Source organism: Thamnophis sirtalis, unplaced genomic scaffold, assembly GCF_051295495.1.
Source record: "Thamnophis sirtalis isolate CommonGarterSnake01/CBP01778 unplaced genomic scaffold, rThaSir2_p1.2 scaffold_14, whole genome shotgun sequence".
Classification (NCBI taxonomy): Eukaryota; Metazoa; Chordata; class Lepidosauria; order Squamata; family Natricidae; genus Thamnophis; species Thamnophis sirtalis.
The window spans coordinates 36,969,293-36,983,730 of NW_028261394.1; the positions used below are offsets into that span (position 1 = coordinate 36,969,293).

The 14,438-nt window shown below is 43.8% G+C and overlaps 1 protein-coding gene and 1 long non-coding RNA gene across 3 annotated transcripts; both read left to right on the top strand.

The window, feature by feature from the left end:
* Positions 1 to 3,741: 3,741 nt before the first annotated feature.
* Positions 3,742 to 10,869, top strand: GFOD2 (Gfo/Idh/MocA-like oxidoreductase domain containing 2). Of its 2 annotated transcripts, XM_014072943.2 has the most exons (3): positions 3,742 to 3,881; positions 5,969 to 6,319; positions 9,274 to 10,869. In XM_014072943.2, exons 2-3 carry the CDS (start codon positions 6,061 to 6,063, stop codon positions 10,170 to 10,172), a joined length of 1,158 nt encoding a protein of 385 aa, XP_013928418.2. In that variant the 5' UTR covers positions 3,742 to 3,881; positions 5,969 to 6,060; the 3' UTR covers positions 10,173 to 10,869. The 2 variants fall into 2 exon arrangements, with proteins under 2 accessions (XP_013928418.2, XP_087584856.1); XM_087728730.1 differs by lacking the exons at positions 3,742 to 3,881; positions 5,969 to 6,319 and adding an exon at positions 7,174 to 7,467.
* A 113-nt stretch (positions 10,870 to 10,982) lies between these two features.
* Positions 10,983 to 14,353, top strand: LOC148042791 (uncharacterized). Its single transcript, XR_015698441.1, has 2 exons — positions 10,983 to 12,514; positions 13,516 to 14,353. It is a non-coding gene; the product is annotated as an uncharacterized LOC148042791 (long non-coding RNA).
* The last annotated feature ends 85 nt before the right edge of the window (positions 14,354 to 14,438 follow it).

Here is a 14,438-nt window from a genome sequence, read left to right on the forward strand (position 1 = left end):
TACATACATACATACATACATACATAATACATATGCTAGGAGATGCTTTGGACTACAGATCCCATTAGCCAGCTTCCGGAGTGATGACTGATGGGGATTACTTTTCTTGCAATAGATTAGCCTCTCTAGTTGTTGGGTCCCCCATACCTAAAATTCAAGCCTTCTTTTTCTGTGTTTTTGTGTTTTGCTTGCATCTTCCCCAATCTTGCCAAGGAGCCCTTGGTTTTATTTTGTTGTGCAAATATTGAATGTGTTATTTTTAAGATAAACAAAATTCCAGGACTGGTTTGCTTTGCTTCGTTTTCTAAGAATTCTGCTTCAATGTTATTAATGGAGTTTTTGATACATGATGTCTTAACTGCCTGAAAGTGAAAGAAACTGAGCCAAATTTGAAATTGTTTCCTTCTTTCTTTGTTACAGGAACTCTTATTGCTCAGAAAAGGATATGAAGGTGTGGGAAGTTATCACCCAGCCCTCTCCCAGAAAAATGAAATATCCTAGGAAATATTGAAAAGGCAGAATATTTATCTGGATGTGAAAAGAAAGAAACATGTTTTAAGAAACAGAATAGTTGCCTGTAGCTTCCTGCCCATCCCCACTTTGTCAATGGGTCATGGGACAAAGTCACTTTACATAATAAAGACTTCACCAGCAGCTACAGCAGGAAAGCATGATAATATTGGCCCTTTACTCAAATGGCCACATGGCATCTGAGAACTCATCCATACCTGGATTCAAAACACAGCCTAGAGAGTAGCCCCTGCATGGCCCCATGGGAGTCTGACAACCAATCAGAATACATTTCTTACACAGGAACAGGAAACAGAGAGGTGGGACTGAACAGGTTATAAAAAGCCTAGCAAGCCCCTCCCTCAGCCCTTCTCTTCTTCTCCACCAACATTGAAGCATGTGATCACCTTTTCTGTTCAGGGCTCAAGCCATGTGGTCCTGTCCAACAATAAACCATCTTTCCAAGCAGCCTCCATGTCTCCAGTGTCTTTTTCCCCACTTGGAGCCGAACCCAGAAGGACATTTCTTTCAACAAAGGAATGAGTAGCATCATGACCAGTCTGGTTATGCTCTCTCAACATGCTACACCATGTTTCTGCTTTGCCATTCATGTATTGTGTTGAACCCAATAAGCCATAAATAAAAATGGTTTAATGCCACATGTAACCTTTAGCTATTAGCTTTTTTTGTACCTAAAGGATAAATTTCAAATATTCCAATTGATTATATTCTCTGCATATTCAAATGCAAGTGTCTGAAGCAGAGAAGAATTGATTCTGGCAGCAACTAAACAACAATATACATCAGTTACAAGAGGAGGTTCTATCTAGAACTAGAAAGACAGATGCAAAAAAAACAAGAAATGGCTGAAAAGGAGTTTGAAGCCTTGCAAAGTTTCTAGATTCTCTGGATCCTAAAGACCCAAGACATCTAACTGTATGGCTTTCCATTTTAAAATGGATTGCTTTCTTTTTAGCTAGGACCTGTCACTGTGAAGAAATTCAACTGAAATTCTGAATTAATTTCTTTAGGTTTTTGGCAACTATGTCATCCAGATGCTTCTTTATATTGTCAAAGTCCAATTGGTCTGTCAGAGGTTTAAATTCAATTTTGCCTACTCAGAGTTTCATTAGCAAAGGCAACTTTCATTAAGTGAAATCATTTTATTTTTTTATCAAGGAGAGGAGCAACCTAAAGAAATCAACAGTGAGAACAATTAACCAGTGGAAGATGGCCTCCAGAAGCTGTTGGTGATTTATCATTGAAGGTGTTTAAGAAGAAAATTGACAGCCACTTGTCTGGAATGGTATAGGGTTTCCTGCTTGAACAGGGAGGTGGACTAGAACAGCTGTTACCAACTGGTAGTCCATGGACCACTGGTGGTCAGAGAAAATTTTGGTGGTCTGCAGAAAAATTATTTTCATTTTTTATATTGCACTAAATACTATTTATCTTTTTAAAAAAAAATTAATATTAGTGGTCTGGAGGATTTAAAATTGTGAATTTAGTGCAGTGGTGGGTTCCGGATCCCGTCGCAACCAATACGCTGCGACGGGGCCGAGCGTCCACCTTGGGCATGTGTGCTGCACACGCATGCGCACCCACCGCCCTGCGACACTCCAGCTGGTTGTGCAGGCACTGTACGCTGCGTGTGCATGCGCAAATAGCCTGGTTGGCTTAAATACAGATAAGGAATGTACCATTCCGGTACAGTGGCCGCTGCTCCCAGCTGCCAACGGTACGCCCCTACCGAGGCATACCACCCGGAACCCACCACTGATTTAGTGGCCCCTGAGGTCTGAAAGCTTGACAACCCCTGGACTAGAAGACCTTCAAAGTTTCTTCCAATTCTGTTATTCTGTTTTATTTCTTGTGTTAATCTCACGGGGAGTCTCAGAAACACACCACACTTCACATCTGCTTGGCAAGAAACAACACTTTTTTTGCCAACTACCAGCTTCAGGAGACTGAAGGCTCTCGCCTCCTTTAATTTTGCAAATTAACAGCCTATAGTTCCACGAGTGAGATCTTAAGATTATTCCTTGCTATCGATAAAACCCATTATCAGCCAGTTGTCTTGGATTCTTTCTGACTTTGCTTGTCTGAAGAGGATCACAAAAAGTGCAACTGTTGTAAAAATGAGTCAATTGCCAAGCATCCAAATTGTGATCATGGGGATGCTGCAATGGTCATAAATGGCCGTTAAAATTAGGACCCAAATTGTTGGGTGAAATCTGCTGATTCCGTAAACCATTTAGAGAGGACTGTAAAGCACTGTGAAATGGTATATAAGTCTAAATGCTATTGCTACCGGTATATTATAAAAAACTCAATTAATACGTTCTCAGACAGTCCTTTGGACATCAAGTAGAGACTGATGGAATGAATAGAATAGAATAGAATAGAACTCTTTATTGGCAAGTGTAATTGGACACACAAGGAATTTGTCTTTGGTGCATATGTTCTCAGTGTACATAAGGAGAATAAATAAATTCATCAAGAATAAAAAGATACAACACTTAGTGATAGTCAAGGTTACTAATGAGCTATGAAATCGTACTAGGAAACAAAAACAATATAAATTGAAAGATACAAGCAACACAGTTATAATCATAAGTGGGGAGAGATAAATATTAGGAAGGAAGAGAAGAATAGTGATACAGTTCTAGTAAATTATTGACAGTGTTGTGGGAATTAGTTTTTAAGCAGAGGGATGGCATTCAGGGAAAAAATAAAATTAAACATTTTGCTTGTTGATCTACCCTTTCTCCAGGAGCAGGAGGAAAATACCACACTCCTTCCATTTTGTTTTGACACGCTCACAACAGCCCTGTAAAGTAGGGCTTGAAGGTGTGGATAGAAATCAACAACACAACATGGTTGTGTAGAGGGACAGATCGCCCCCTGCTGCCCACTGTCAGTTATAAAGCAGCTAATGTTGCCTTCTGCAACATTTAAACGAAGCTTTATAAGGAGGTCATTGGGATGGCGCGTAAATCAGTTTAGCACCTTCTATAATGGGGGGAAAACGAAGGAAATACTGAATCCTATTGGAAAACAAAAACTCAATGAAATTCTCCAAGTTCAGCATTCTGAAAGCAGAAGGGGTAAAGACGCAGCTCTTTGTTCTGCCCCGCCCCGCGCGTCGGCGCACGCGCAGAGCGCACCTTTCTTCCCCCCCCTCCCCGGTGGGAGGAGGCGGCCGGCGGAGCGCGCCGCTCGCGAGAGGGAAGGCGTGCGCGGCGCCGCCGCCGTCGGGAGCGAGCCAGCAGCGAAGCCGGCCGTGGCGTTGCGGCCCTCCTTCGCTTCTTCTCCGTCTCCGTCTCCGGCTGAGCCGGAGAAGGGGAGGACGGGACGCTGAGGGACTCGAGGTGAGTGTGGGAGAAAGGGAGAGGAGTGGGGAGGGGAGAGGTCTCTTGGCAGGTGCCCGTGTGAATGTGCGTGCACGCATTGGTGCGTGCGTACGTGTGAATGTCTATGTCTCACCACCTTCTAGTGATCTCCCTATGCCCGAATGTGGACTGTGTGTGCCTACGGTTTGTACAGCCTTTATGGTCATTGTACATCATGCGTACAACGGAATGGGTTACAGAGGTCTCTGTCTGGGCTTTTGTGTCTACACGTGTCTTGGTCCATAAGTGGGTGGGTGAGCATTTGTACCACCCATGAGGAGGTTTAACCCAGGCGTGTCTGTGGGTTGATGCTGCGAGTTATAGATCAGGGATCATCCCTCCCAGGCACCCAAGAAGGTGCTGCCTCTGAGCCAATGACACCCATCAGCTGCTTCTTGGGGTGCCCTTAATGCAAAGCACCCCAATGAGTGACAGGAGTCCTAAAGGTCCCCTACCCCCATCCCGTTTCGCAGGGGTTGCTGTCCAAGGCATCTCCCTGAATGTTTTATTTATTTATTTCAGTGGTTCCCAACGTAAAATTTGATTTTTTTTAATGGGGGCAATTTGAACCTTGTTTAAATCAAGCGAATGGACTTTTAGGCTTCCTCCGCCTGAGTAGAGTTCACTTTTTGAGTAAAGTAAGAATTGTATGTCATGGTGGGGCGGGGGGGCATGATTTTAGAGGATTTTAGAGAGGCTTAGGTGGGGTATGGCCAAAAAAAAAAAAGGTTGGGAACCACTTGAGTTTAGTTTGTTGCTCATGTACAAGATAACAGGAATAGGAATAAACATGAATAAGAACACAGGAAATGGATATGAATAAGTGGGGACAATAGGACAAGGGCGGAAGGCACGCTGGTGCGCTTATTCACGCCCCTACTGACCTCTTAGGAATGGGGTGAGGTCAACCATAGACAGTTTAAGGTTAAAGTTATGTGTCAGATCCTTTTTTTAAAGCACGGGGCTCTAAGGCTTTGTGCCTGACCAGTTCTGTCTGAAATGGTGACAATAAAGATCTTGATCCATTCCATCTTGCCTTCTAATCCCAAAAGCTTTCTGATTGCTTTGGCCACGGATATAAAACATACGGGAGCAAGTGGCCTTCTACTCCTCTTTGTGACCTTCTTGAGTCTGGAATTCTGGGCCAGGGTCTCTCTAGGTTGGACCACGGAGTAGGAGAAGGGCCAGTGGCTTCGCTCTTGCTTAGAGGAGAGAGCTTAAAAAGCAGTGTGTTTCGTAGAAGGGATCTGTTTTGAGCCCCGTGCTCATCGTTAGCCAATGTGTGGATCCTTCCACATTCCCCATTTGGTTCGTAGCTACATGAAGCTCTGCTGGGCCAAGGCCTTTGGCAGGTTGGCTTGAGATGTGATGAATGCAGTGCTGAGACGGGGCAACATTCACTTAACAAATGTCTCACTTGGTTCCACCACAAAACCGCAGTAGACAAAAGCGCGCTCGACGAAAGCGCGTACGTGACGTCATCACAGCGGGACGAAAACATCGCGCTGTGAGCGGTAAATTTAAAATTAAAGTGAAAACCTTACCCTAATCCCCCCCAAACCTAACCCTAAACCTAACCCTAAACCTAATGCTAACCCTTAACCTAACGCTAAACCTAACCCTAACGCTTAACGTAACCCTAAACCTAACCCTTAACCTAACCCTAACCCTAAACCTAACCCTTACCTTTATGTGAATCGGCTTGCTTTAATTTTATTTTAATTTCAATTTAATTTATTTTTAATTTTTTTCGTCGCGCTGCTGATGACGTCAGGTACGCGCTTTCGTCGAGCGCGGTTTTGTCTACCGCGGTTTTGACGGGTCACGGTCTCACTTAACTACTTAAATTTCAGGCTCAATTGTGGTCAAAGCTTTAGGGCTACCCATATTTCGTAGAGGCAGGATTAATATTTAAAAGTATATAGAAAGGCAGTCAAATTGAGACACTTCCTCAGAATCGGATGTTGAATAACTTATCTTTAGGTTAAATAGGAAACTAGCAAATCAAGCATGTGTTTTGTGAATGATCCATTCCCCCCCACCCCCCCACCCTCTCTCTCTCATAGACACGATGAATGAACCAAGATGCTGTGCTGAAGAGATCGGCTGTTCGTTGGGAGCGTTGCCCTGCGGGACTGGAGTGTGAAAGGAGCACAAAATGAAAATGCTTCCCGGTGTCGGGGTATTTGGGACTGGGAGTTCGGCCCGTGTGTTGGTCCCTCTGCTGAGAGCCGAAGGCTTCTCCATTGAAGCTCTATGGGGGAAGACTGAAGAGGAAGCCAAACAGCTAGCTGAGGAAATGAACATTTCCTTCTACACAAGTCGAACAGATGATGTTTTGCTGCACCAGGATGTAGATCTGGTTTGCATCAACATTCCCCCTCCGCTAACGCGACAAATTGCAGTGAAAGCTCTAGGTACTGTGTTTTTCCCCGTAGCCAGTTTTGGGCATTGTATAAGATTTCAGTTTTTTCTTGGGTGGACGCCAACTGGAAGACGGTCATAGTCGTTGAGTAATTAATAGCAGAAAATTGAACATTTCATCCTGGAACAAATTGTATCAGGGAACTGGGAATTCTGTTGTTTAAAAACCCTCACGCCTGTTGAATTTTCAGTTGGTAATGTAAAGGCCCTGATATTTGTTTCTAACCACAAACTTGGAGGACTATTGTTACTCCAAAAAGAACAGATTGCATGAGTCTCCCATAGGGGGAAAAATGATCACACCACCACATGCCTTGCAAATAAATAAATTATGGGGAACATAGGGGGAAAAATGCATAGAACCTTTCCTGCAGAGGCTCAAATCCACATATTGAAAATGATTAGGCCATAGGACAATTAGCTTATGCCCAGATATGTTTTATTTCGGTTCCACCACAAAACCGCGTTCAACTAAAGCGCGCTCGACGAAACCGCGTACCTGACGTCATCACAGCGTGACGAAAAAATCACGCTGTGAACGCTAAAGCTAAAATTAACCCCTAAACCTAAACCTAACCCCCCTAAACCTAACCCTAAACCTAACCCTTAACCTAACCCTAAACCTAACCCTAAACCTAACCCTAACCCTAACCCTAACCCTAACCCTTAACCTAACCCTACCCCAAACCTAACCCTTACCTTAACTTGAATCGGCTTGCTTTCAAAGCGCTTTTTAAAGCGCCCTTTTTTCTCTGCAGTCGCTGTTGTCGCGCTGCTGATGACGTCAGCGACGCGGTTTAATCGGGCGCGCTTTAGTGGACCGCGGTTTTGTCGTGCCACGTTTATTTCAGGGTTTTGCTTTTGAAGGTACAATTTTCTGATAAACATATTTGCTAGGTTGGATTTGCACAGCAGATGCCACATATTAAAAAACAAACCCTTGGGAGCCAAGGTCTTCTTTTCATTTTTGACAGCCAGCCAGTATTAACCCTTTGTTTAAACCCAAATGACAGATAGTCCTTGTTTAGCAACCAACAACTGAAATTGGCAACTTGATCATTAAGCAGAAGGTGGCTGAGTGAAGCTGCGGCTGTGCTTACAATCTTACTTCACCTTTACAGACCTGCAAAAATTGTAAAATGTGAGTCTTGGTTGCAAAGTTACTTTTTCATCACCGTTGCAACTGCAACAGACTCTACAAAAGGACTACCCGTATTCCTGCATGGATTTATTTTGATGTATGCAAGACGAAACTTTTCTATGTTTCAGTAACAATATTGTTGCATGGTCTTTTCCTAAGCAACATAGCAAAAAAATAATAATAATTATGTTGACTGTTGAAAGAGTATTCAGGACAATTTGCTTGCCTGTGTGCATACAGGCCAAGTTATATATTTCAGAAGCATTATATGCTGTTTTAATTCTTGGCTTGACTTGGCTTTCCCCTTCTTCCTCATGCAATTCTCTGAATTGCGGGCTTGTACTCCTACTCAAGATTAATTCAGCATTCCACCCTTGCTGCGTCTGGCAATATTTTCTGCCCAATGCCTGGGAGAACAGCCAGGTTTTCAAAGACTTATATGTGCGTTCACTTTCTTCTCCCACTCTCTTCCCCCTCCCTACCTCTTTTCTTCTCTCTATCATCCTTCCCTTCTCTACTTCCCCTTCCTCTCTCCTACTCCTCTCTGCCCTTTCCACTCCTCATTTCTCTCCTCCTCTTCCCCCTCCTACCCTCTCTCCTATCTCTCTCTTCTTCCCTTACCTCTGTCCTTCCCACTCTTCATCTTATTTGCTTGGTGTATTTCAGCTTCTGAGCAAGCTCCATTTTATGTTGATGGTATTTATAGTTTCTTTTCAATATATATATATTTGATTTTAAACATGCGTTCTCCTCCTTTTTTAAAAAGAAAAATAGAACAAAAAAGTATACATATTTAGTCATTGTACTTTTAAGCCCCCCCCCCTCCCCTCAGCTTAATTTTGGTCGAGATGTTCACCTGGTTACAACCAGCATGTTGCTGTAGCATTGCTATGCATTGGAAATCTACAAAGATTGCGACATCTTTAACCCTTAAACGGTAGAATAAACAACTTCAGATGTCCCGAAAAAAATGAATTCTTAACCACTGCTTTTCTTGTTATCAGTTCATCTCGCTGCTATAACATGTATTACAAAAACAAGCAGACAAGTTCATTTTTCATGGATGAATTGCTAAAAATAACTAACATTACTTCCTGCTGAATCAACACAACCAGTTTAGGAGGCTCTTTAATTACTAAAAAGATGTCAGGAGGAATATATAGACAAAATATACATGAAATGTGAGCACCTGTTACAGTGCGCTTTATCCTCCAATCTAACAGGAAACATGAGAAATAGTATAAAGCCCTGATAATCCCTTGTAGGCAGCAAAAAAAAACAAAAAAACCAACAACAACATAGCAGAATGTAAAATAAAAGCAAAGTTGTTGGAAATTGGCCAGTTGCAATCGCTCTGCTTTCGAAGGCTTCATTTTTCTCATTGTTTGGGTGTTGAATAGGGTTCCACCACAAAACCGCGTTCGACTAAAGCGCGCTTGACGAAACAGTGTAGCTGACGTCATCAACAGGGCGACAACAGCGCGGAGACAGAAACACGCTGTAAACGCTAAACCTAAAATTAACCCCTAAACCTAACCCTAAACCTAACCCTAAAACTAATCCTAACTCTTAACCTAACCCTAACCCTTAACCTAACCCTAAACCTAACCCTTACCTTAAGTTGAAGCGGCGTGCTTTCAAAGCGCTATTTAAAGCGCCCTTCTTTCTCCGCGCTCGCTGTTGTCGCCCTATTGATGACGTCAGCGACGCGGTTTAATCGGGCGCGGCTTAGTCGAGCGCGGTTTTGTCGTGCCACGGTTGAATAGAAAGTCCCCAAATTGAAATGCTGTCCTTTTTTTTTTGCAGGAATTGGAAAGAACGTAATCTGCGAGAAAGCCGCTACCTCTCTCGATGCTTTTAGGATGGTCACGGCTGCTAGGTATTACCCCAAGCTCATGAGCATCGTGGGCAACGCTCTGCGCTTTCTACCCGCGTTTGTCAGAATGAAGCAGTTACTCGACGAACACTACGTCGGCAGCATCCTGGTCTGCGACGTGCGCGTGTACTGGGGCAGCCTCCTCAGCCAGAAGTACAACTGGATTTGCGACGAGCTGATGGGCGGGGGCGGCCTGCACACGATGGGCACTTACATCATAGACCTGCTGACCCATCTCACGAGCCGAAAGGCCGAGAAGGTCCACGGGCTGCTGAAAACATTCGTCAAGCAGAACTCGGCCATCAGCGGCATCCGCCACGTCACCAGTGATGACTTCTGCTTCTTCCAGATGCTGATGGCGGGAGGCATCTGTAGCACAGTGACGCTAAACTTCAACATGCCCGGGTCCTTCGTTCACGAGGTCATGATCGTAGGCTCAGCTGGCCGCCTTATTGCTCGCGGGATGGACTTATATGGCCAGAAGAACGCAGCTCCCCAGGAAGAGCTATTATTTAAGGACTCCCTGAATGTCCATGCAGAGCTGTCCGAAAAAGAATTCAAGGACATCCCTCTTCTGTACCTCAAAGGAATGGTCTACTTGGTGCAAGCTCTCCGCCTTTCCTTCCAGGATCAGGAGGACCAGAGGACCTGGGATCCCAAACCGGTGGCAATGGCAGCTTCTTTTGATGATGGCCTCTATATGCAAAGTGTGGTAGATGCCATTAAAAGGTCCAGCAGGTCTGGAGAATGGGAGACGGTGGAGGAGATGATTGAAGAGCCCGATGCCAACCAGAATCTCTGTGAGGCGCTGCAGAGAAATAACCTATAATGCAGATACTCCTGCAAAACGGAACTATTGGAAGCAGAAGGGGTGGGAGGGTGGAATGGAAGCAGGGGAAAAGAGGAAGGGTATATGTGTGTAAAGGGGGAGTCTGTGTCTTTTTTTAATCTCGGAGAATTTTAATTGTTGCAGACGTACGTGTCTCTGGTTACTTAAAATTTAATAACTTGTGTATTGTTAGGAAAACTTGAATTGCCAGTTGCACTCAGCAGACAACAGCTCTGTCCCCCCCCCCCAAATCAAGAGCTTTTGGGGTGCCAAGCTCTCTTCTGCGCCCAGCTCACGTATTGATGCAAGTTGACCCTAATTGGCATGCAGTGCTAGAGAATGCTGATTGTTTTTAAAATAGGAATGGAAGTTATTTTTTTAACAGCTCTTTGAGGTGGGGAAACAGCGTCCCCAAAGGAATACAAAGGAGGTCCTTTTAGAGAGGATTAGAAGGGACAGATACAGGTATCTCTTTGCAGAGACCCAAGACTTTGCTACAATTCAGGGAGCAACCAGTGAACGATCATGTTCATTCATTGGGTTTCCCCAACTCTCATATGAAGCCCATCTGTACCGAAAGACTGAAGCATGGATCTGAGAAAGCTTGCATTGAATTAACTCAGTCTAGAACTCCTTGCCTAGATGCTCCAGACACTTTCCGGCATTTCTCAGTCTATCCGTGGCAGTAGAAATGGGAAAAAGAAGGGGGGGGCCTTGGGTGCTAATCTTCTTTTTCCCATTTCTACTGCCACGGATAGACTGAGAAATGCCGGAAAGTGTCTGGAGCATCTAGGCATGGAGTTCTATATATATTGCGAACTATCCTAAAAATACAAGTTCCAGGCATAGCTATAAAAGAAGAGACAGGCATCACGATATCTGGAACTTAAAATCTATTATCCACTTAGCTTTCGTTAGCCTTTGCTAACATCGTCAGAGTATAAAAACTACCATTGAAGAGATATTTGCCTTTATACATCATTGATGAATTTGGCCATTGCGTGCGTTGATAGACCCATCCACCTGCCTCTAACCTGTAGTTAGCTCTGTCGTTTTTGCTTCAGACATGTTAATCGTTGGAGGCTTAGCTCCTCCGTCACGCTTGGACTGCTCGTCCCCAGGGAATGACGCTGAGCTGCCAGATATATTCTAATTCTTATCTGCCTTCACATACCCCATCCCATATATGGATGGATGGATGGACGGAAGGAAGAAGGAAGGAGGGAATGGTGGATGGATGGAAGATTGGGATGGGATGGGATGGGGTATGTGAAGGCAGAGAAGATTTAGAATTAAATTCCTTCCCTTGGAAAAAACACACAACCAAAAACTTCCTGTTTTTTGCATGAATAGTTTGAACTTAGAAGTGACTTTCTATGGTCATTTGCATCTTCCCCTGGAATGCTCTTGCTTCATTTCATCTGACAAAAACACCCGATGGAATGCAGTTGCTGTTTCTGGATCTTCTTACTCTTGTTGGTACGAGGGTTCTACAGGACTCGGTCCTTTTCTTTCCATCCAATATTTTTTTCCCCTGCCTTTTTGCCATGCTAGCCAATCCCACCAATGTCGATTGCTTGGCAGTGCAAAAAAAAAAAACCATGCCCTGTAGCCAGCTTTGTTGGTGAGAATTTCCGGCATGCTTCACGAAGCAAGCATTAAAACTGTCCGAAGGGAGGGAAGCTGACCTTGAAAACATAAGTTACTCTGAAGTGTAATCTGGCAGGGCTGGGCATTTGTTGGAGACAATCCAAGATAAACAGGAGTTTATTGAATTGAAGCAAACTGGTTCCTTTGCCTTTCTCCCATTTTTTTATGCTGATCTCTAGAGGAGATTTTATGAGCAGAACTCGGAGAAAAAAAATAACCCCAAACTTTTTAATGAAACGTTGTTTACTTGAATGTTATTTTATTTTTCTTACATTGTTTTCCTACTGGGTTGTAATCCTGTAAATTAAGATAAAGCATTAACAAGCCTGACTCCCTTGTGCTCTTTTAAATGATAGTCCATAATGGAAACTAAGCACAGATACAATCAAGGACCAGATCAGCTGCTCTGCTTCCCCGAAGGGGAAAACAAACTTATTTTATTTTTATTTTTTGTGACTTTGAAGCTATTTTTAGGTGCCACGGCTATATCTTAATGATTAGCATTTCAGTTGGACTAAGGAGATCCAGGATTTGTACAGCTTTTAGAGCAGCGGTCACCGCGGTGGTCCGTGAGAAAATTTTGGTGGACCACAGAAAAATTATTTGCATTTTTTATATTGTACTAAATCAGGGGTCCTCAAACTACGCCCCCTGGGCTGGATACATGCAATGAACGTTTGTGTTGCTGCAGAGTCTCTCCCACTTTGGGGTCTTTTTGTGCAGGTCGGAGGGGGGAAGAAATTCCAACTTGGGGGTCTGCTTCGGCCTCCTGGTGAGGGGCTTTGGGAGAAGGCTGGAGAGAAGCACCGCTGGTGGAGAAGAGCCGGAAGGCCTCATTCCAATGGGGACTGCATCATGGCCTGCAACTGCCTGACCATCTCAGCCCACTGAGCCTCCAGGCGCCAGTACCTGGCCTTGTACTTTTGCAGGTCTTCCCTCTGCTTGGACAGCCTATGTTCGTAGTCCTCAGTGAGGTGCTTCTGCTGAGCCTCCTCTGTCAGATCCAATTTGAACTGAGCTGTTTTGCCAACTCTTTCTCATGGGGGCTACTTAGCTCCAACAACTGCTTCCTAAGGAGCCCAGGCGGGTAGGCAGGGAGTGGCTAGGAGGGGAGGGACGAGTAGAGGCCGGCGAGGCGCCCCTCGACATGAGTGACATCAAGTTGGCCACACCCACCCAGTCATGTGACCATCTAGCCATGCCCACCCAGCCAGTCATTAGGCAGATCATATTAGTGTTCTAGAGTAAAGAAAAGGCAAAATCTTGAATGGTGATTCCCCCCCCTCCAATTTTTCTTCCCAATACAGGTAGTCCTCGACTTACAACAATTCATTTAGTGACCATTCAAAGTTAACGGTACTGAAAAAAGTAACTTATGACTGTTTGTCACACTTAAAGGCATTGTAGCGTCTCTACATGATCCAAATTCAGACCCTTGGCAACTGACTCATATTTATGATGGTTGTCGTGTCCCAGGGACACGGGATCCCCTTTGGCAACCTTCTGACAAGCAACAAGCAACATTCGTGGAGAAGCCAGATCTACTTAACAACCCTAACAACTGTAGTGATTCACTTAGCAACTGTGGCAAGAAAGGTCGTAAAATTGGGGCAAATTTGACTTAACAACTGTCTCAGTAGCAGGAATTTTGGACTTAATTGTGGTCAAATGCACATGTACATGTTTTGACAAGGACTGCTAGGTTTAAAACTTCACAAAGCCTGGGATGATCGAAATGTGTGATTAGATTTTGTGATAGGACACCGATAGCTCTGGGATACAAAATGGTGCTTTAATAACCATCCCTTTATGGTTATTTTATGTTTCTCTTATCGCCCTGATATTTGCAGATACCTAAAAAGAGAGAAAAGTTTTAAAACATATCCTACAACCTATAGTTTCTTTTTAAAAGCTGCGGTTATGAATCTGATCTTCGATTAGTGAAGTCCAGAAGACATTGCGTTGTGTATTAAAACCTAGCTGATAACCCGGCGTTGCCTGGGTATTTATTTGTAAGGGGAAAATGGAGTACTGTGAAGCCTTTACAATGGCAACTCCGCTGAGCTGTACAGTAGAAGCCAGTATAGCACAACAGGCTGTATCTTAACAGATCATACACCCTGAGAGATGTTAGGGGTGTCTTACCCCCCATAATATTTTTCTCCAGAGGGTAAGTCATCTGTATACCAAGTTTGGTTGAAATCGCTCAAGGTATTCCAGAGTGTATGCAGGAACACACATACACATACACAGAGAGGGTGGGGGGGAGAGAAAGAGAGATATTTTTATATATATAGAAGAAGATGAACCGCACAGGAACATAAGATTTGATTCCAGGAATTCAGAGGTCTGGCTTCTGAATTTTTAAAGCATATCCTGTTTATGTTCTTTCATAGTAGGAGCCTTAGGATTTTATTTTTTTATTTTTTTCAGATACAAGCTGATAGCCTCTGTCAAAATAGTACATTAAATTGTATTGCTTGCAAATGTGCAAAATGAATACAGCTCCAGGTGGTAACCTGTTTATATTTTGCCGTAGTCAAAAGAACTGATTTTCCTGAAGTCATACCTCCCCCTCTTCCTTTTAACGCAGACCATCTGATTAAGTAAGAACAC

Bases quoted from the DNA above. Each gene is read 5' to 3' on its own strand.
- GFOD2 (XM_014072943.2), top strand. From the start codon at position 6,061: ATGAAAATGCTTCCCGGTGTCGGGGTATTTGGGACTGGGAGTTCGGCC. The intron at 6,320-9,273 runs GTACTGTGTTTT...TTTTTTTTGCAG, and splicing joins AATTGCAGTGAAAGCTCTAG to GAATTGGAAAGAACGTAATC.